This window comes from Mytilus trossulus, chromosome 6 (assembly GCF_036588685.1).
Source record: "Mytilus trossulus isolate FHL-02 chromosome 6, PNRI_Mtr1.1.1.hap1, whole genome shotgun sequence".
NCBI classification, from domain to species: Eukaryota; Metazoa; Mollusca; class Bivalvia; order Mytilida; family Mytilidae; genus Mytilus; species Mytilus trossulus.
In genome coordinates, this window is record NC_086378.1 from 9,703,043 (window position 1) to 9,724,316 (window position 21,274).

The 21,274-nt window shown below is 33.8% G+C and overlaps 2 protein-coding genes across 5 annotated transcripts in view; both read right to left on the bottom strand.

Annotated features, from left to right (window-relative positions):
• Window positions 1–18,845, bottom strand: part of LOC134720737 (zinc finger protein ZFAT-like) — a 33,044-nt gene extending 14,199 nt beyond the window's left edge. Inside the window, exons 1-6 of one of the 4 annotated variants that reach the window (XM_063583201.1) lie at window positions 18,724–18,845; window positions 6,130–6,290; window positions 5,214–5,435; window positions 3,589–3,681; window positions 2,865–2,996; window positions 18–536 (exon numbers count right to left, since the gene is read on the bottom strand). In XM_063583201.1, the coding sequence (XP_063439271.1) occupies window positions 18–536; window positions 2,865–2,996; window positions 3,589–3,681; window positions 5,214–5,435; window positions 6,130–6,277 (1,114 nt within the window). In that variant the 5' untranslated portion in view covers window positions 6,278–6,290; window positions 18,724–18,845. Of the gene's footprint in view, window positions 1–17; window positions 537–2,864; window positions 2,997–3,588; window positions 3,682–5,213; window positions 5,436–6,129; window positions 6,291–18,535; window positions 18,678–18,723 lie in introns of those variants that run through there. The other 3 variants (XM_063583200.1, XM_063583202.1, XM_063583204.1) reach the window with 3 other exon arrangements.
• Window positions 11,310–16,229, bottom strand: LOC134722311 (uncharacterized). Its single transcript, XM_063585920.1, has one exon. It carries the CDS (start codon window positions 16,227–16,229, stop codon window positions 11,310–11,312), a length of 4,920 nt encoding a protein of 1,639 aa, XP_063441990.1.
• Window positions 18,846–21,274: the final 2,429 nt, after the last annotated feature.

Sequence of the window (21,274 nt, forward strand, 5' to 3'; positions counted from 1 at the left end):
GTTACACATATAATTACCTTTAGAATTTGTTGTATAATTACACTTGGTACATACAAATGGTTTGAGGTCAGTATGAATGAGACAGTGTAATCTCATGTGGGACAATGTCTTGAAGATCTTATTACACACAGTACAAGTATACAATGACAACATGGTAGAATTGATCCTGGATAGAATCGGTACTTTCTCATTCAGTTCTTGTTCTATCCTAGTCTCTACAAATAAATGGTCAACACAGCTGAGATCAACATTTAAATTTGCTTCAAACTGTCGTTTATCATCGTCATTTTTAAAGACCGGTATATCTTCAATAACAGAAGTTGGTTTGTCTGCATATACATTTTCTACATCTGGATCTGTTTTAACTTGAACTATATTCGTAGTTCTGTTTAATTTACGTTTTTTTCTTGGTTTTTGGCGGTCAACCATAACATCAAAATCTTCGTCTTCTGTACAATCACTACTGATATCTATAGCCATCTCCGTAGCTTTGACATCCTCGTCTCTATCATCATCATTATCTGATTCATCAGGTCCTGAAAAAAAACAAAAAAACTTCTAAAATGATTGAAATTTATCAACTTTGGACAACTAGAGGCTCAAAAGAGCCTGTGTCGCTCACCTTGGTCTATGTGAATATTAAACAAAGGAAGCAGATGGATTCATGACAATATTGTGTTTTGGTGATGGTGATGTGTTTGTACATCTTACTTTACTTTACAGTCTTGCTGCTTACAATTATCTCTGTCTATAATGATCTTGGCCCAGTAGTTTCAGCGGAATATAATAATAAAAATTTACAAATTTTATGAAAATTGTTATATATTGACTAAAAAAGGACAATAACTCCTTAGGGGGTCAATTGACCATTTGGGTCACGTTGACTTATTTGTAAATCTTACTTTGCTGAACATTATTGCTGTTTACAGTTTATCTTATCTATAATAATATTCAAAATAACCAAAAACAGCAAAATTTCCTTAAAATTACCAATTCAGGGGCAGCAATCCAACAACAGGTTTTCTGATTTGTCTGAAAATTACAGGGCAGATAGATCTTGATCTGATAAACAATTAAATCCATGTCAGATTTGCTCTAAATGCTTTGGTTTTTGATTTATAAGCTAAAAACTGCATTTTACCCCTATGTTCTATTTTTAGCCGTGGCGGCCATCTTGGTTGGTTGACGGGTCACCCCACACATTTTTAAAACTAGATACCCCAAAGATGATTGTTGCCAAGTTTAGATTAATTTGGCCAAATAATTTCAGAGGAGAAGATTTTTGTAAAAGATAACTAAGATTTACGAAAAATGGTTAAAAATTGACTATAAAGGGCAATAACTCCTGAAGGAGGCAACTGACCATTTCGGTCATGTCAACTTATTTGTAAATCTTACTTTGCTGAACATTATTGCTGTTTACAGTTTATCTCTATCTATAATAATATTCAAGATAATAACCAAAAACATCAAAATTTCCTTAAAATTACAAATTCAGGGGCAGCAACCCAACAACGGGTTGTTCGATTCGTCTGAAAATTTCAGGACAGATAGATCTTCACCTTATGAACAATTTTACCTATGTCAGAGTTGCTCTAAATGCTTTGGTTTTTGAGTTATAAGCCAAAAACTGCATTTTACCCCTATGTTATATTTATAGCCGTGGCAGCCATCTTGGTTGGTTGACCGGGTCATGCCACACATTTTTTTAACTAGATACCCCAATGATGATTGTGGTTAAGTTTGGTTTAATTTGGCCCCGGCAGTTTCAGAGGAGAAGATTTTTGTAAAAGATAACTAAGATTTACGAAAAATAGATAAAAATTGACTATAAAGGGCAATAACTCCTGAAGGGGTCAACTGACCATTTTGGACATGTTGACTTATTTGTAAATCTTACTTTGCTGAACATTATTGCTGTTTACAGTTTATCTCTATCTATAATAATATTCAAGATAATAACCAAAAACATCAAAATTTCCTTAAAATTACAAATTCAGGGGCAGCAACCCAACAACGGGTTGTTTGATTCGTCTGAAAATTTCAGGGCAGATAGATCTTGACCTTATAAACAATTTTACCCCATGTCAGATTTGCTCTAAATGCTTTGGTTTTTGAGTTATAAGCCAAAAACTGCATTTTACCCCTATGTTCTATTTTTAGCCGTGGCGGCCATCTTGGATGGTTGACCGGGTCACGCCACACATTTTTTAAACTAAATACCCCAATGATGATTGTGGCCAAGTTTGGTTTAATTTGGCCCAGTAGTTTCAGAGGAGAAGATTTTTCTAAAAGTTAACGACGACGACGCCGGACGCCAAGTGATGGGAAAAGCTCACTTGGCCCTTTGGGCCAGGTGAGCTAAAAATATGCTCAGTAATTATACTAATATACATCAGTAAAGACAGAAAGAGTTTAAATGACTGACTACTCAACAGTCTAAGTATAGCATACTTTAGCATGGAATTTGACATTGACACATGTTTATTATATCTTGGAAAAAAGGTTTTGATACAAATCTTTTCAACACAAAAATCTTCAGAAATGTTTTCATCAGCACAAAGAATACATATCAGATTTTTTTGATTTTTTTTATAAAACACAATGTTATATACTGTAGATTCATTATTTTTCGTTGGATTCCAATTTTCGTGGAACCACAAATTCAAATTTTCAACAAAATACTAATTTTCTATCGAAATGTCAGCAAGCTTTTTGCAAGATTTGGAAATTAAATATCTGCCAATAATACAAGTTTTCTTTAATCCACAAAAACTAATATCCCATGAAAAAATAAATGAAGCCACGTTTATACTGCTGGTACAACGTAATCAACCAAAATGAAAGTTAAAAGTACAGCTGACCTGAATCCCCAATAGCTTGTTTCTTTGTAATGTCCACATAATCAGATGATCCCATACATTTGTGTGTGTTAAAAAATCTCTCTTTAGTGAACTTTCTCTTACAACGTCTACACGTTAATCTACCATCAGCACCTGAAATATACAAATAATCTATGTAAACATTTTAATCTGAACAGTTGTTGCTGAAATTGGTTGTGAACATAAGCATTTGTTGTGGAAATTTAAACGTGTAAATCAAATCCAAGTAGCTCTAGTTTTGTTTTCTGGAAATTGACTGATAAACTATGAGTGACTAATTTAAATCAATTAGTCCATGGATACAGTTCAACAGAACAGAACAAGCTGCATGGTTTTGTTGTTTTTGTAACCTTCCAATTTGAATCTGTCTTTTAATGGTTTTTATAATGATAATACATTGGCGTTTAGTGTCCAGAGGTAAGTTATACTTACATACATGTATTAGTCATGTTACAATCAGAGACAAATTATTCTAATTCTGAGCAGACCAGTTTTTGATCAGCAAATACCAATTTAAAATCTGATTTGACCTAGCCGGTACATACATTTGAAATCTTTGGATGGACCTAGCCTTGTTTATAAATTTGAAGAATTCTTACATCCACAACAATGTAATGAATAAATACATTATTCTCTATATGCTTCAATAAATTCTAGCAGATATAAACCATTGATATAAGTAAAAAAAAGTACTCTATAAGCAAACCTCTTTCTGGAGAAGTTGATTTTTCTTTTTCTACAGGTAGGTCTGTTGTAGGTTTTGATGTCTCTGATTTCTTTGGTCTCCCTCGCTTCTTTCCTATTTAAAATAGAGATAAAGATCCATTGATAATTTGCTGAGTAACTGCAAAATCAATATTTTAATTCTAAAATCAAATTTATAGGATAAATCTATCTAAACAATTTGAGAAAATAATAGGTTTCATAACAAGTGAGAGTTTATTATTACTATTTCAATCAGTAAATGAGAGTTGATATCCAGCAATATCAAATTATCACAAGTTGTTAAACCTATTTCTCTTATGGTCAACACTTTTATTGTGTTGAATTAAAAAATCCCACGAATCATTGATCTATTCAGTATGATGTCATATGTCCTGCTCCAATATCAAACTATAACATCAGACATTTTTTGAACTTTTTGTTAACTTCAAAATGTAATAACTTTTGACAGAGTGTTGATTTTCAGGTGAAAAATGTGTTCAAGTGTTTTGTATATATTATTAAAGAAATCACATATATGTCCGTTTCCACAAATGAAATATACATCATCATAACCTTTGAAAGTTATCAATGACCAAATGAACAGCCAATAAAAACATTGTCATTTTGTCTTATGATGCTGTATAAGTCAATCAAATTAGCACATATTTTCATAATTCTTTTTCGTATCACACTTGATGAGAAATATCTCTTCATGCAAATTATAGATAACAGGTAACAACCATAAGAGAATTAGTATATATGCTCCAGACCGTATGAGTATTTGGACCATACGCGTATGGTCCGGACCGTATGCGTATACTCTTACGGTCTCGTATGAGCTGGACCATACAGGTATTTGGACCGTATGGGTATATTTTAGACAAACATTTATCAACAAACTTTTATTGAGTTTTACAAATTAACATTTAATAATTTATTACAATTAGATAAATAAAGTAAACTAGTGAACATTTTATTGAATTGAATAGTTCTGAAATTAATTGTCTATCGAAATCCTGTTTTGGCACTCTCGGCCCGGGTGACACTTACTGCCACAAGGATGTCCGATTTCTTACATTTGCATGTCTTTGTCAGGCATGTTCCTTTACAAGTTGGTAAGATTATATGTAATACAAACTAAATAAAGATTATTCTTAAACCTCACCTCATTTGTGGGAATGCAGGGTTCGTTTTCCATTCCAAATTCAGGACCATTGATCAATGCGAATTGCTTCCTAAATATTCTAAAAACTTTTCTTCCCACATTTTGTTTACTTCTAAATAATCTAATAACTTCAATTCAGTGAGTAATATTCAATTTCATGTACATGTATTTCTGACATGCTAAATACAAGAGATTAACGGATTAAATAAACGCGACATTTTTGAATAACTAAAATATTATGTTTTTATTCCAATTACTATTCTAAATTTTTTATTAATTCGAGATTTCAGTTATGTTGACCTGTAATATACATTCGTATCGAAGGAACTTGATCTACTTCTTAAAATCAGTCAGACTGTACGCGTACGGTCCGACTGTATGCGTATTTAAAAAAAGTATGCATACGGTCCGGACCATACGCGTCGGTCCAAATACTCATACGGTCTGGAACATATATATACCTGTGTAAGGCTTTGCTTGAGCAGGTGGTAATTCTAATACAGAATTATTAGAATTGGAATCAAATGTTGAGAAAGTAGCATTCTGTAGATCTGTCAGTGTGAAGGTACCATCCATTAACCTCTGAGTTATCTCATCTTGGTCTGTTCCAGGCTGTATGATTATTACTGTTTGTTCTCCTGTGGATTCATTCACAAGGGTGGCTGCATTTTCTACTTCAGTTACTAAAAAAGAAACAATAGTGTATATGAATTGAAATTTTAAGTTAATCAAGATCAATCAAAAAAGAACATGTATACAAACATTTTCTCATAGTAATTAAATAATGCTTGGTGTCAAAGTTTTGAATTTGTATTTAATTCAGTTACAAAACTAGAAATATTTAGGAAGAAGATTTTTTTTTTAGGTTTGAACAGTGCTATAATTCATGTGTAATTCATTATGTAGTCCATTTATATAACTGAATTTTTTACATGGATGCATTTAGTTTCAGTGACAGTTTGAGCATATAATTGACAAGATAGTTTTTTGACAGCAAGTACATTCTTTCATTTTATACACAAACTACATTGTATATATACATGTAGAGCTGTGAATTATTGTTCTAAAATGCAGCTTAAGGTATTTTGCCGAGTCCAAGGTTGAAATAGCCAAGTTTGCCTGTACACCATGAACAAACTTTTTCATTTTTTAGGAGAAAAGTTTGTTTTCTCATTTCAACTTATCCTAAATAGGAAAAAAGATAAAAGGACATTAGTATCAAAATAAGAGAGACAAAAATAAATATAAATTATGTATGGATTGATGGATATAAGGCAAATTAAAAATCCACTGTGGCATAGTTAATTATTGTATGATTGAAGTTGTCATTGCAAGATTCAATAGTACATTTATATCTAAAATTAGATTATATCTTACTAGTTGGAAACTCCTGAGGTAAATTTGCCTCAATCACATCTGTAAGCTGGCCTTGATTCCCTTGGCAATCTTTTTTGTGGAGTATAAAAGAATCAATTTCATTGAATGTCACCTGACATGTTCCACATATGAAGGTATCCATTGGCATAGTTTTATGCTATCTGAAATCAGAAAAAAATCTATAATAAAAGAAATTATTTGCAAAGCAGCTCGAAGACTTTAACTGTAATGGTATTATTGAGTTACTGGAAGAGCTTTTTCTGATGTTTTGAAATTGCAGTTTCTTGTATGTTCATATATTAGATATGTTTTGTCAAAATTTGTTACTTGTATATGTTTAAATGCAATATAATATTTTCTTGAAAGGGATAACTTTAGAAAATAAATATAAGTCATTTGGGCGAAAGGCTTTCTGGATATTTTGCTTCAATGAATGGTACATGTAGATACTTATAGATTATCATTGATCATCACAACGAAATTGATTTTCTTGCATAAGCCGGGACATCAAAGCATTCCAGTTGAGATGACCAATCTGTTTATCGCTATTTTACCTATGATGACATTGTTAATTTCATTAGCAACGCCACATACCTCCTTAGTTTCTAACGATAATTTTCCATCTCAAGCGAGTAGCATGATATGAACATTATCACAAAAAAAAGATCAAAGGAAAAATGCACAAAATAGCGATAATGTTTGTTATCAATATTTTTTCAGATCTAAATAAAGTTTTAAATTTTTTTAAAACATCGAACCAGGACAGTTATTTTTGTCACTTTTTCATCTGTAACTTCTATATGCACCTCCAATTGAGGAACAAAAAGGTTCTGTGTTAACAAAAAATCTCTGTAGTGAAATTGAACATGGTCATATTTTAAACCAGTGACTTTGTGTTGATTTGGAAAGCAGAGGACCATAGAATAAATGTGTAAAAATTCTTAAGGGTTCCACGGAACCTAGTGTCTCGCCTACTGATGCTGTTAATCGCAGGCTCAACAAAAGAGGAATAAAATCAATAAAAATATTCCTCTTGATACTATCTTATGATTCTAAGAAGCTTCTGTCCAAGTTTGGTAAAAATACAGTATGTTTTAAAAACTTTAACTGCAGACTGTCTGTAATGTAAACTGGTTGATTTATAACCATTTATAAGTAAAATACAGATACACAGGTACAAAATTTTAACAAAATGTTCTTATAGATACTAGCTTTTGATCATAAACAAGCTTCTGTCCAAGTTTGGTACAGGTCCAAAATAGTATAAGAAAGTTATTAGAATTTAAAAACTTTAACCACAGAGTGAATGCGTTGTTTCCTGGCAGAAAGTCCATTTAAAAGTAAAATGCACAAAAAAATGGATTTATTTGTTACAAAATTGACTTCTGGATACTATCTTATGATCATAAACAAGCTATTGTCTAAGTTTGGTACAAACCCAGGATAGTTTAAGAAAACTATTAAAATTTCAAAAACTTTAACCACAGAGTGAATGTTATGTTTCCTGGCAGAAAAACTAAGTCCAATTTTAAGTAAAATATGGAAAAAATAGAATTTTATTTTTCCAAAATTTCCTTCTGCATACTATCTTAAGAACATAAACAAGCTTCTGTCCAAGTTTGGTAGAAATCCAGTTTAGTTTAAGAAAGTTATTAAAATTTCAAAAACTTTAACCACAGAGTGAATATTTGTTGACACCGCCGACGGCGCCGACGGAATGTAGGATCACTATGTCTCGCTTTTTCGACTAAAGTCGAAGGCTCGACAAAAACTATAGAGTTATCAATGTATTAAAAGTATTAAATTTCAAAAAACTTTTTGTGTGAAAAAGGTATTTTTTACCATAAAGAGCCGCATCAAGAAACAATTTTCAGGTTTGCTAATTTACGGTAAAACAAATCACACTACATATCCTGAAAATTTAACCAACCACATTCAAGTACATGTATATGTGAAAATGTCTCATCTTCAAAGCAAGCCATCATACAGTGTATATGAAAACTTAAAAATGATTTACAGCAGCAGGTAATTTAATAAAGGTTGTTTTAAAAATACAATAAGAGTGTCCATCTAACATGGCAACCATGTCATGTGGTATATATGCATTATCTTTGGTCACCATGTCATGTGGTATATATGCATTATCTTTGGTCACCATGTCATGTGGTATATATGCATTATCTTTGGTCACCATGTCATGTGGTATATATGCATTATCTTTGGTCACCATGTCATGTGGTATATATGCATTATCTTTGGTCACCATGTCATGTGGTATATATGCATTATCTTTGGTCACCATGTCATGTGGTATATATGCATTATCTTTGGTCACCATGTCATGTGGTATATATGCATTATCTTTGGTCACCATGTCATGTGGTATATATGCATTATCTTTGGTCACCATGTTAGATGTAAACACAACATTTATAATGATCTTTATGAACTTACCTCTTTTTTAAATATACCATTTTTAAGTTATAAAAACCTTTATAATATATTTAATAATCAATGTTTATAAGTAACTAATATGTGCTAATATTAAAATTTCAAGTGTTATTCGATCATTAAAAGTGTTATTTCGATTTTAACAGTGTTATTCAGTCATTCAAGGAACCGGTCTATTAAATGCCTACCATGTACTGTACACGAATGATAGTTTGCCGCCCGACTGTAAAGCCACTTATGGGCATACACCTTACAGCTATTCTTATTCTACTATCTGCTACTATAAAATGAACACCTTAAACACGTTGAAATTTACGTCACTTTTACTGTGCATTGCTTTGTGAAGACATATACATGTATACAGTGAAATATAACAAATTTGTGATAATCATGATAATAAACAATTTTTTTTACATAGAGGTACTAAGGTAGTGCATATTTCTAATTTATCATTTTTAATATTAAGATAAAACTATTTACACATGGTGAGTTAACTGACTGTATTTGTCCGCCATTAATGGATATTACACATAATGTCATTTTCCTGTAAAATTTTGACGTCATAAAACAAAATATCTGACCTCACATTGGATAAGTGATTGTGTATGACGTATAAAGTTCAAGTGGCCGTGTCAGTTGGAATGAGCGATCAGGTGTATTACTACCCTCATTTAATAAAAGTAGTTTGCATACTATTTGGTAATGCATAGGCCATAGATAATCGGGAAGCAGGACAAATTGGTCCACTGGCAAAACATCCCACACCAAATCGCCCCACTATTAAAAAAATAGCCCCAAACGGGTTTACCAACTCGCCCCACTTTTAAATAAATAGCCTCAATTGTGAAAAGGGTAAAATCCCGTTCATTTTCCACCGGTCAACTCGCCCCAATTATTGTAAAAAGGTAAATTCTACTTCAATATATTTATTTTCAGGTCAAGTTCAACTAGCCCCACTCAGAGACATACATGTGTATATATGTCTCTTCCCCACTTGAATGAAAACTAACGAAATTTATTAAACCATTATCTTTTAACTTGAATGACGTTTAAAATTCTTAAAGGTGTAATACCACCAAATCATGGTACGCCACATCCGGTAGCATACGAAAGTAGGCCTAAAAAAATATTCCCTTGAATTTGACAGTTGTAGAAAATTAACCCTGCATTTCAATGCACTTAAATTTTTCTGAGTCGTAAATATGTATGTTGGATGTGTGAATGCATCATTCTTTTTTTATTTGATCGTCTTATAAAATATTCTGGAACGTTAAGGTTACATAGTTACCAAAGCAAGTGACCAGTAAATACAAGTGTAAAAATTGGGTTGTTTACTTCCGGTGATGATTATTTTCTTATATGCAATGAAATGTAGTGTGAAATTTTCACTGTATCACTGGAGGGGATTAAACTTTACACATGCAAAGTATTTCTTTGGTTGAAATAAAGGTAAATACTGTACAATTTTTTTAAAAGTGTCAATTTAACAAAGACTAATAGGGAAAAATCAATGGTGGTATTACACCTATTTAGGGAAACCATATGTGCACTCGTGACCTTTTTGTACTTTCATTTTTAAAAGTTATAAATAAACCAGTTCATACATTGTAAACATGGACAATTCGGAATGGATTTAGACACAGAAAGCACGTTTGAGGTAAAATTGCCTTGAAATGGGGGTTTACGGGTGTTTTCTAAGTCAAATGGGTGGACAGACAAAGCTGTATTTAGTTTACTGTGTTAAATTTTAAATTACCCTTACAGTTTTGTTTATACAACATGTGAATTAATTATTTCAGTGTTAACCATGTTCTGAAGAGCATTCTGTTGAAAAATCTTATATGTGAATTGGTCTGCAGATGACACTTCAGCATTAAAGTAAGTATCAACTATCATCATGTTTTTTGTTGTTTTTTTTGGCCGCAAAAGTTTACAATTTGCCATTGTGCCGTCTACATTTTGCACAGACAATAAATCATCTAAAGACTTATTTGCCCTGGATTTATACACATCAGATACCAGTCTCACATACTTAAACTTTATAATTCTTACCAATTATTTTTTGTACCAGCATTCCAAGGGACATAACTCTTTTTAAAACATTTTGAGGTATTTTTTTATTACTCTTTTTCCCCATTTTTTAATGTAAAATACAAGAAAGTTGACTCTTTGTATAAATCTATTAGAAATATACTGTTATGAGTAAATAAAAAGACATTGATACCAGTAACAATAAATGATTGACTGAAAGGGAACCGTTATTTGTCACACTAGGCGAACAGACCAAAAACTCGAGTTACACATAAGGGCTTATAGAATTTTCCGTGTAGACTGTTAACATTTATAGAGACAGTTTTGACGGATGGGTTAACTAAAAGTCTAGACAGGCAGTAAAACAACGTCTGGTTCGTTTGATCGTATAATCTCAACTCAATATAGCAACATGATACATAACAATAGCACAACGTTAACAGAAGATAATGATGACGTTAACAATGTGAATGGAAACGGCGTTAAAAGTAGTGTTAACGTTTGACGCGTAAGTTAAACTGTCTCTAAATCACCGACATACTCGGGGCCACCAGATGCAATGTCCATTAGCTGTGATATGTAGTGGCATGCGGAAAGAACAAAAATAGATTGATCTCACAAATAATGAAAAAAGGATTAAATTATTAAATTACGTAAAAAACTCTTTGAATTTACAGTCTTTTCACAAATAAGAAAAATTAACAAGTCTGTTCACACACGTAGTTTCTTCGTTCACTTCGTCTCAGATAACAGTCCATGCTGTTGACTTCTAATGGGTAGAGTTTCGTCACGGGTCGATTTGTAATTCCTGATTTGGTACGCACCATAGCGACGCGTACTAAGCCGTCCTTGCCTTTAATAGTGTCCTGCACAACTCCAAGTTTCCAATGCACGCGCTTTGATTCGTCGTGTATCTGAACGACATCGCCTTCTTTGATCTTCCGAACGTCGACTCCAGCTCTTTGGTGATATTCTCGCAATGAAGTAAGGTATTCTCCTTTCCATCTTGTCCAGAAGTTCTCAATCAATTGTCTCTGTCGTATCGCTTGATTGTTCAAGTTTGTGTGTGTTAATTCACAAACATTTAGATTGTCAATAGCACTATTTGACGATACATACGGTAAAGTTGTTATTCTTCGTCCATGTATAAGATGGGATGGTGTAAGCGGCTCCGGATCTCTGATATCTGTTGAAATATACGTCACTGGTCGATCGTTGAGTGTGGCTTCGATCTCTGTTAATACAGTCCTTAGAGTCTCATTGTTGACATGTGCACGTCCTAATACTTTCTTAAGTGATATTTTTGTTAAGCCAATCATTCTTTCCCACATGCCTCCGAACCATGGAGCTCTATTTGGGATGAACTTCCATTCAATGCCATAATTCTGAATATTTTCTTTAACTTTTCTAGAATTGCAAAGTCGTGAAATTTCGTTTGAAGCAGCTTTAAATGTTAGCGCGTTATCTGACATCATTATTTTCGGCACTGATCGTCGACTTACAAATCTCCGGAAACACAATAAAAAAGATTCTCCGCTGAGATCGTAAACTAATTCCAAATGTACGGCTCGAGTGACAGCACATGTAAATAGGCAAATGTAAACCTTCGATTCTTCGTTGTGTCTGTTTCTTGTCGTTAGCGCACCTGTGAAGTCTACACCGGTTATGCTAAAGGGTGTGGCATCTTGAACTCTCTCTTTTGGTAATGGTGGAATTTCTGGTGCGGGATAAGATTTTCCGATTACTTTTCGGCACGTTACACATTTCATCAATATAGATTTGACGCACTGTCTTAATTTCGGAATCCAAAATGTTTGTTGTATGTATGCTAGAGTGATATTTATTCCTGAATGTAGTGTATTCTCATGTGCTTCTAACACTATCAAATGTGTGAGACGGTCCTTTGCCGGTAACAGATATGGAAACTTGACTGTTTCTCCTACTGTCGCATTGTCTATTCGGCGGCCACCACATCGTAATAATTGCTTTTCGTCTAGAAAGAGCTTTAATTGTCGCACAAGTGTTTTGCGTTTTGTAGAATTATCTATACAATTTATTTCGTCACTAAATATTTTACCTTGTGTATATCTTATCCATAGGAATTTTGCATTTTCAATTTCATCACTACGTAACAAATCTTTCTTTTGTTCAGTTTCCGTTGCTCTGCAGTTCGTTGCGAATCTCATTACATATGCGGTAATGCGGGTTAGTTTTCTATAAGAATTGTACCGTTCGATATTTATGATTTCTCCTATACCAATACATACATTTTGATTTTTCTCCATAGACTCAATTTTGTCATCGTTCTCCGACATAGTTGTACATACACTAGACGTTACGTTGTTTCCGTTCCATGTCGGCCAATCTTCTTTACTGTTTAACCATTTAGGTCCACTAAACCACATTTCATTCTGTTGCAGTTCTTCAGATGTTATACCACGTGTAAGTAGATCTGCGGGATTGTCTTTCGTAGGGCAGTATCTCCATACATTATCTCCACACAAACTTTTAATTTCTTCAATTCTGTTTTTGATAAATTGTCTCTGTGGTTTTACGGATGAAAGCCAACTAAGTACGATTTGACTATCACTCCAAAATTGTATTTCACTGAAAGTTTCTGGAAAGTTTTTGCAGATATGATCAGCAAGTCTTGCTCCAATTACAGCCCCCATAAGCTCTAGTTTTGGTAAAGTTATAGTCTTGATAGGCGCAACTCGATTCTTTGCCATTACTATTGTTGGTTTTCTGTCATACAAGATGTACGCGCATGCGCCGTACGCATGAGTTGAAGCATCGGTAAATACATGAAGAGTTGGTAAATTTCTGTTATTCTCGTTCTGTGTTTGAGTACTTCGATGAATCTCTGTTTCTAAGCTCGATGCTAGATCTCGTGAAATTAATATCCATTTTGATTGGATATCTTCCGGTAATATTTCGTCCCACTCCAAGTTTAGCTTCCAAAGTGATTGCATAAAGATTTTCGCTTTTACAGTAACTGGGCTTAATAGTCCTAAAGGATCGAAAATCTTGGATGATTGCCGTAAAATATATCTTTTAGTCAGTTTTCCTTTTTTGTCCATCTCGAACGTGTTACTTTGATAAAACAACTTGTCCGATTTAGCGTTCCATTTCATACCAAGAATTTTAGTAAGCTCATCTTTGTCTAAGGTTTTTTCTTTGCTAGCGATTTCTTGTAATTTTGGACTGTTTGAATTCCATGAGCGTAGGTTGAATCCGCCTTTCGTAAGTAATTCTCTCGATCTCCTGTAATAATCTATAACGTCATTTTCGTTATCAAAGCTAGTTAAAATGTTGTCCACATATAACCCATTTTCAAGTGTATCTGAAAGTTTTCCCGGATTTTCTTTAAAGTGCTTGAGAAGTGTGGCGCTCAAAATGAATGGCGAACATGTAGCTCCGAAGAGTACGGACTTAAAGCGATATGTTATTAGCGGACTTGATGTGTTTGTTGGATCGCTAAGCCATAAGAACCTCGTTGCATCTCGGTCTTTCTCGTCGAGCTGTATTTGTAGAAATGCCTTTTCTAAATCTGATGTTGTAGCATATTTCTTAGCGCGAAATCTCATAAGTATTCCCGTAATATCATTCATAACAGGTGGGTTTGATTCTAAGCATTCATTTAGACTTGGATTATCTCTTCCATCTTTGCAGCTACAATCATAAACAATGCGTATTGGCGTAGTAGATGATTCCTTTGAAACAGGATGATGCGGGATATAGTGCACGGGTCGATCGGTAGGAAGTTTTGTTTCCTCAACCTTTTCAATAAAATGTCTTCTCTCCTGCTCCATTATGATATCTCCATATATTTTTAATAAATCAGGTTTGTTTGCTAGACGTCTAATAACGCTTCCTGTCCTCTGTTTAACCAATTCCAAGTTATGCGGCAGCGGAAGGAAATCTGGTTTCCATGGTAACTTAGCTGTGTACTTTCCATTTTCTAGTATTATAGACTTTTCTCCGTATTCTCTTACAACTTCAGACTGACTTTTAATATTATCGCTTCCTGAAACCCCCAACGATTCTAAGTTCCAAAACTGTTCTAAGTCGCAAACAACGGCTCTGTGGTCAGTCAAAATATTCAACATTGCTGATTGTTTTGAACTACTTCCGTTTTTAGTAAGTACGGGTCCCGACAAGAGATAACCAATTTTCGACTTAACTGCGGTCGGTCCATTTCCTCTTATTATTTCATCTTCAACTATTGACCAGTAGTAGTCTGCGCCGATCAATAAAGATATGTTGAACTTGTCTTCTGCGCATATCGGATGTGCGAGTCGTAAACCACGTAAGTATGGCAGTGCTTTGATTTCCTTTTGTGATTTTGTCTGAATAGGAGCGGCAATTTTCGGTACAATTATTACTTCTATTTCTATTCTTTGATTATCAACTGTCTCAATAGCTATGTTTGCTTTATCAAGATGACGAACTTGTCCTTCGTTTCCTCCAAATCCAGATATTTTCAGTGCAATCTTTTCGGTGGATTCAATTTCTAGTTTTCTAGCTAAATCTTCAGTTATGAATGAGTTTTGTGCTCCCTCGTCAAGTAGAATATTTGTCATGATAGATCGATTTTCGGACCAAACTGGAGTTACGGCAGTTTTCAGTAAAACATCTGTATGTGCAGTAACAGTAGAATGCAATGATGTGGTTAGCTCCAGTGGCGTTTCCTCTACGGCGGTATGTGCTACGGTCTTTTGTGTACTATACTGGTTTTCGGTCAAGCTCTTTGGTTCTGTGTTATGTACTTGTACATGTATACTCGTGTGATGTCTCTTTCCGCACTGGCGGCATTTAAATTCTGACTTACATTCAGCTACTCTATGACTTCCGAAACAGTTAAAACATACCCTTTTTCGCTTCACAATTTCTATTCGTTTCTCTACATCTTTCACGTTTTTGCATGTATTTGGATGATGGGATTCTTCACAAAATAAACATTTCTTACGTGACTGTTTCCTGTTCTTTCCTGGAAATGTTTCGGCAATAAACGAAGCGGTCGGTAAAATTTCTAAATCTTCATTACTTGGACCTGTAGATTGTCCTGCGCCCTGTACGCATACTTCCCTCTTAATTGCTGTTCTCAATGATTCGATGTCCCAGTCGTCGTTTCCGCGGTCTCGGGTTATGTTTTTTCGTACATCGGACGGCAATTTATTGTATATAATAGGCGTAAGAATGGCTCCAAATGTACTCTCGTTTGTTCCTAACGATTCTAATCCGCGTATGCTACACTCAATTCTGTCGGAAAAGTTTCTCAAACTGTCTGCGTTTGACCTCGGTGCGGGTAAATCAATTAAATTCTGAATATATGCGTTCGTGATTTTGTGGTTCTGACCAAACCTCTCTCTCAGTATTGATACGGCTTGATAGTAATTTGCACTTGTGAGTGGTAAACCGGCGATACATTGCGCGGCTATTCCCTGAATCTGATTTTGCAAATACGTAAATTTCTGCACGTCTGTTAATGTTTGGTTATCGTGTATTGTTGATTGATACGCATCCCAGAAAGGTTGCCAGTTTAACAAATTGCCATTAAAATATGGAAGATTCAATTTTGGTAGCTTGTGGTAGATGCTTGAATTTGTTGCGCTCATTGACGATCTGTATTGCATATCATTATTCTGCATGGGATGTGGAGTATTACATGTAGATGTGGAGTTGATAAATACAAAATCTGCTGCATTTGGATTTAAGTTCTGATTGATGAATTGCGTACTTTTGTCAAAATTCGTTCTATATCTAAAACATACCGATCTGAGTCTTCTATCTCTGCTTCCATGTTTTCCTCTGCAATCTCCTCTAAAATTTCACTATCAAGTTCCGAAAGAATATCCCTCTTTTTCTTCAAGGTTTCACATAGGCTTTCTATTTCGTCGCGTTGTGTTGTTTCTTTCTCTAATTCCTCTTCAATCTTTGACATTAATCTCCTCGCGGCTCCTCGATGGCCCACTCGAATGGCTTTCTTTTTCGTCATTATATCCTGGTCACGGCACCAATTTGACGGATGGGTTAACTAAAAGTCTAGACAGGCAGTAAAACAACGTCTGGTTCGTTTGATCGTATAATCTCAACTCAATATAGCAACATGATACATAACAATAGCACAACGTTAACAGAAGATAATGATGACGTTAACAATGTGAATGGAAACGGCGTTAAAAGTAGTGTTAACGTTTGACGCGTAAGTTAAACTGTCTCTAAATCACCGACAACAGTTCTTTCAGCTAAAACACTTTAATTATTGATTTAACATTATATTTATTTAATTTTTGTGGGTAAATAATCACATTTGTTTTATTTTTTAGACAAAAGATATCAAGTTTTGATTAAAAAGGAAGGAAGGAAGAAAAATGGACCAAAACAGACCAAAACAGACCTTCAAATGAACTCTAAAAGGTGCAATAAAATTGTTTATCATCTTAAAGTTGTCTTTTGTATTCTATTTAATTGTTTGAATGCATAGATCATGAGTTTATGATCAGATAGTAGTCAACACTGCATTTTATAATGATACACTGAAATGAGGATTTTTCGAAGAAATTAGACTGAAATTGCCGTAGGATATGGCCTTCCATTAAAGTGATTTTCTCTGAAACTATAGCTCTGACTGAGACAAAACTTGACAGTTATGCTTGAAATAACTTGCAATTGGAGGGACAAAAATTACATTAAGTTTATTTGATATTTAGGTGTTCTTTAGGTGTAATACCACCAAATCATGGTACGCCACATCCGGTTGCATACGAAAGTAGGCCTAAAAAAATATTCCCTTGAATTTGACAGTTGTAGAAAATTAACCCTGCATTTCAATGCACTTAAATTTTTCTGAGTCGTAAATATGTATGTTGGATGTGTGAATGCATCATTCTTTTTTTATTTGATCGTCTTATAAAATATTCTGGAACGTTAAGGTTACATAGTTACCAAAGCAAGTAACCAGTAAATACAAGTGTAAAAATTGGGTTGTTTACTTCCGGTGATGATTATTTTCTTATATGCAATGAAATGTAGTGTGAAATTTTCACTGTATCACTGGAGGGGATTAAACTTTACACATGCAAAGTATTTCTTTGGTTGAAATAAAGGTAAATACTGTACAATTTTTTTAAAAGTGTCAATTTAACAAAGACTAATAGGGAAAAACAATGGTGGTATTACACCTAAAATGTAATTGCAAATACATTTTCGTATCATTCTTTGGAGAATATATAACTTTATAATTGTAAGCTTAGTTGTATAACAATTGAAAAGAAACCTGTTGTAATATAGTATCATAATCATACAATTGAAGGATTTTAATTAATAGCAATTTGATGTTATAGCACGTCATAGGTATTGAAGTGGGGCTGTGAAATAGATATACAACGGGATTGCATCTTTTTTCATAAGTGGGGCAAGTTGACAATGATAAATTCATTGTGATTCATCTATTTGTTCTGAGTGAGGCTAAATGGCAAACCTTATTTCAGCGGGATTTCAACCCTTTTCATAAGTGGGGTATGTTGTTCGACCTTTTTGCACTTTTTTTTTAAGTGGGGCGAGTTGGCAAACAAGAGTGGGGCATTTTTTATATAAAGTGGGGTGAGTTTGTGAAAATGTGGGGCGATTTGTCATGGATTCGATAATCACAGAGTACAAAAGAACTTCTGTTCAGATATCAATTATCACCAATATTGGCAATAAATATTTTAAAACAATTAAATATTAAAAGGGGGAATTTAACCTCCCTACTCAGTACTGAGGAGGTAACTGGTTGTATTCACAGGCACTTGTTTCTATATATTGGAAGAACCACTATCAACGTATATTTACGTTGATAGTGGTTCTTCCAATGGATAGAAACAAGTGCCTGTGGTTGTATTGTCGATGTCGGCTTTATGGACGACTAAGATACAATTACTCATACTCTTCCTCAAACAAATCAGCGACGAAAAGTCATTCAATTTTAGATTTAGAATACACATAATGATTCGTCTGCTTGTTTACATCCACAGGATCCGAAAACATGCTTTCGGAGTTTTTGACAAGAGGTTAACTGAGCTAGCTATTTTGTTGGCGAATCCATTATATTTATTCAAAGTGTATAACCTGTTTTTATTGTTGTATAAATATTGATTTTCACATATTCAGCGTGTCTTGTCTTATCTGTGGCCTAAACATAATTTTTTCCTGCTAGGTGACAAGGTTAGCGGCTGGCAAATGGCGGCTACATAACTTGTTTGATTAAAAGAAAGACTTTAAAATGAGGAATAGATTGTTTCTATCCTGTTTTAGTTTTCCACTCAACTTCTCAGATCTGCAGTGACATCACAACATGAAACTTACCAATCAATGATTAGCATTTGTGATATGTAAACAATGCTGAGAGGTGATGCGGATAGGAATTCTCTAGATTTTCCATAGACTTCAATGCTGAAATTAATTTTATTGAAATATATCGACACCAGTTGAATATAGTAATTTTACTCTTTTATTATTGTTGAAGACACTATATAATATCTCCATTTTGATTTTCTTCATACTATATCCTCTGGTTAAAAAATAGTCAGCAATATAAATAATCAGTAATCAATCACCTTCAAATAGAAGAAAAATCTAGAGGACTCCTATTAGCATCACCCCTTGCAAAATTTAAATGCCAGGATGTCCGGATCTAAGATCTAACAGTGGTATCGGGAATGTTCGCCCTAAAGACATGTTCGCCCTAGGTTCGTTCGCTCTGAGTTCGTTCGCACAGAGTCCGTTCGCCCTACTCAGTATAAAAATAATAATTTTCAGGGCATTGAAGTTGAATAAACTTATTCAGATATTTCTATGGTATATTTATAGGTCAGACAATGCTTGGTCATGTTTTATGAAGACGTAAGCCCAAGGCGAAGCCGAGGGCTTAAATCTTCATAAAACATGATCACTGAAGTATTGCCTAACCAATTTAGAACATATTCACACTTTCGAGTGACCTTACAAAATTATCCGTTCCAATTGTAATATTCAAACCTAAAAAAGAGTTCCAAAAGGATCAAAATCAAACCGGCTCCTTGGTCATGTCATGGTCGTTTTTACCATGCACTACTTCATTGATGTTATCAGAGACATATAATACATTGTGTTATTAAATTTTTTTAATTTTATGATTGAATTAGATAACGTATTTTGTCAAAAGTTTGCGATCATCTGAAGCATACTTGTCAGTCAAACACCAGTGGCAGATTCAGAAATATTCATAAACTCGCATCATCGCATTTTTGTCAATTCTTGAAAAATCGCAACATTAAGTGCACACAATGGTTACTACTGAATTTACCGTACACAATTGCCACATCAAAAGAATTAGCCTATCGTAAGAAGTATAACTTAGTAAAGCAAGCACATTATTTAAAATTTGCAAACAAAACTATAAATGCACTTATATCCGCAAACTAAAAAAAAATGATTTAAAATTTGAGCACTGTCGGATTCTGCGGGGGATGGGAGGATGGTAGAGTTCCATAGATCTCGACTCTAATAACAATAAAAGATTGTCTACCATGCCATGTTGTTCTCACTTTTGGTGTCTGTAAAAGATTAGAATATCTGAAATCATATCTGGTAGAACAGTTGGGATATGAAAATATAAAAAAGTGTACGTCTATTAGACTATTGTTCTGATTGCTTTCATGCAGCCTACTTGTACGCTATGTATTCTTGCTTTTATAACTCATAGATCTTTACTATTTGTAGAGATAAACTCACAATATACAATTTATCATGTCTTGAATTTTTCATATCTTGTTTGTTTTGGCCAAAGAATAAAAGTGGTTAGACAAGGACAAAAAAATTAAATATGACAAAATAACTAGAACAATTTATGATGTTCCTTTACAACAAAACTCTGGTAAAGTTAGCTTTCTTTGCGATGTTGTTAATGTGTTTGTTCCAACTCAATGCTTTGATATATGACAGTGTTGGAAATTTTACTTTCTTTATAGTCTTTCAGGGTAGTTAGATTTTGAAAACCTGAATTTGTTGCCGTGTTGCTCTTTTCTGTCCATATTCTTCTTTATCTAAATACTTTTAATAAGGGTCTATGCTGAACTATATAACCTTTTGGCTAATATGGTCGTATTTACACCACAAATTTTACAGGGTCTAAGTACAGACAAGTCTATGTACCTGTAAGTTTTAAGGGATTGCCGGAACTAGATATATAAATTTTAAATGTATTTTTTTATGTTTCAGAAAATTATAAACTTTACTAGATTTTGCTATTCAGTTTTTTTCGTTCCTGCAGAAGGTGTCAAAATCAGTAAACAAACTTGGGAAAGAGATTTGATAATCTCCCCTCATGTAATGCATGTTGCGAGTAGTATTGATTTAAATGGACTATAGATGGACAAAAAACATCAGCAAACAAAAGGTTATTAAAACTGTGTAACTGAGTGGACCGTATCAAAGGAAACTCAGGTGTTTATTTATTTTGCTATCTTCTGCTGACTGGAAAAAAAGGGCACATCAAAATCCAGGTATTTAGTTTTTAATTTTCTGAAACGTATATTGCATGTAACTTTTATCTATCTAGTTCTTGCCATGCCTTAAAACTTTCCTAGATATATCAGTTTGTCTGTACGCATAGTAAAATTTTAATTCCTTATGATAATGC

What these genes read in the sequence shown, in the direction of transcription:
- LOC134722311 (XM_063585920.1), bottom strand. Translation starts at nt 16,229, where the DNA reads ATGAGCGCAACAAATTCAAGCATCTACCACAAGCTACCAAAATTGAAT.